This window comes from Halyomorpha halys, unplaced genomic scaffold, assembly GCF_000696795.3.
Source record: "Halyomorpha halys isolate HHAL.00 unplaced genomic scaffold, Hhal_1.1 Scaffold322.1, whole genome shotgun sequence".
Taxonomy (NCBI): domain Eukaryota; kingdom Metazoa; phylum Arthropoda; class Insecta; order Hemiptera; family Pentatomidae; genus Halyomorpha; species Halyomorpha halys.
This window is the reverse complement of record NW_027104705.1, coordinates 184,542-185,598: the sequence shown is the minus strand read 5'-3', so window position 1 is coordinate 185,598 and position 1,057 is coordinate 184,542. Positions and strand designations below refer to the sequence as shown.

Here is a 1,057-nt window from a genome sequence, read left to right as displayed (position 1 = left end):
ATATCCACTTCTTTTCTACAGGTTTTGTAAAGAAAGAATTACTTAATTTTAACTGTTGGTTTAAAATCAATAAGTTAATCTTATGTAAAAGAAAATCCAAAACGAGAAGTAGATTATCGCCAACTTATGGCCATCCAAATAAATAAGATCTTACCAATAGGTCCAAGCTCAGGAAGTGTGAAATGTGATCCGAAGACTTCTAAGATGTAACCCCTGCTTTGTCCGCCCAATTCAATACTAAATTTGACACCTTGCTGAAATAAATAAAATTAAGTTTTAGATTTTTATAAATTTATGTATTATATAAAACAATAAGTATAATTCATGATTTATACAAACCGGAATAACGACTATTTCACCAATTTCTACCAGCAACCTTCCAAATTCGGTTTGAACATGAAGATGTCCAACCTGAGGAACTGTAAAGGATTTGAAAACGATCAATAAAATTAAACGAATTTATAATTTAACTAAATTTAAATTGCTATTCTCTACTAAAATATTATATAGAAAATAGTAATCACAATTTCAATTGAAATATATATAACCATCAAAATAAAATAAAGAAATAAAAAAAAAAAAAACATTAAAATTTACATGGATAGAAAAACAAAGAAGAATGGTTGCATACCGATGAGAAAATCTCCATCAGAATTATAGAAGGCCTTGTTCTTCATATCATCATTGGCGAGGTAGATATGTATCGCAAGTCCAGACCTTAACCTGGGATCTCCAGCACCGCAGAGAGTATGTATCCCATCAACAAAGTCAACATCGTGACAGGGTATTTTGAAAGGTTTCCATCGGATCTTAATCAGGCAATAATATAATATAATTAACATATAATATAACACAATAACAACATATATAATATAACATAATATAAAAAACTCTATTTGTCAAGAATAAACAACTCCAGCAATGATTCCAAATGATTAACAACAAAAGGTTTATCACGTTGCTGCTGTATTACTGATTAAAATAACCGTTATAATGAATATTGGAGAAAGTAATCATCAGGGCCAAAATAATATAGATAAAATAAGTAATGAAAATT

The 1,057-nt window shown here is 28.7% G+C and overlaps 1 protein-coding gene across 5 annotated transcripts in view; it reads right to left on the bottom strand.

The window, feature by feature from the left end:
- The window catches only part of hgo (homogentisate 1,2-dioxygenase), a 34,400-nt gene that overhangs the window by 11,492 nt on the left and 21,851 nt on the right, over positions 1-1,057 (bottom strand). For all 5 annotated transcript variants that reach the window (XM_067053588.1, XM_067053583.1, XM_067053577.1 and 2 more), the window contains 3 exons: positions 632-809; positions 340-419; positions 155-254 (listed from right to left, as the gene is read on the bottom strand). In XM_067053588.1, coding sequence (XP_066909689.1) covers positions 155-254; positions 340-419; positions 632-809 — 358 coding nt within the window. The remainder of the gene's footprint in view (positions 1-154; positions 255-339; positions 420-631; positions 810-1,057) is intronic.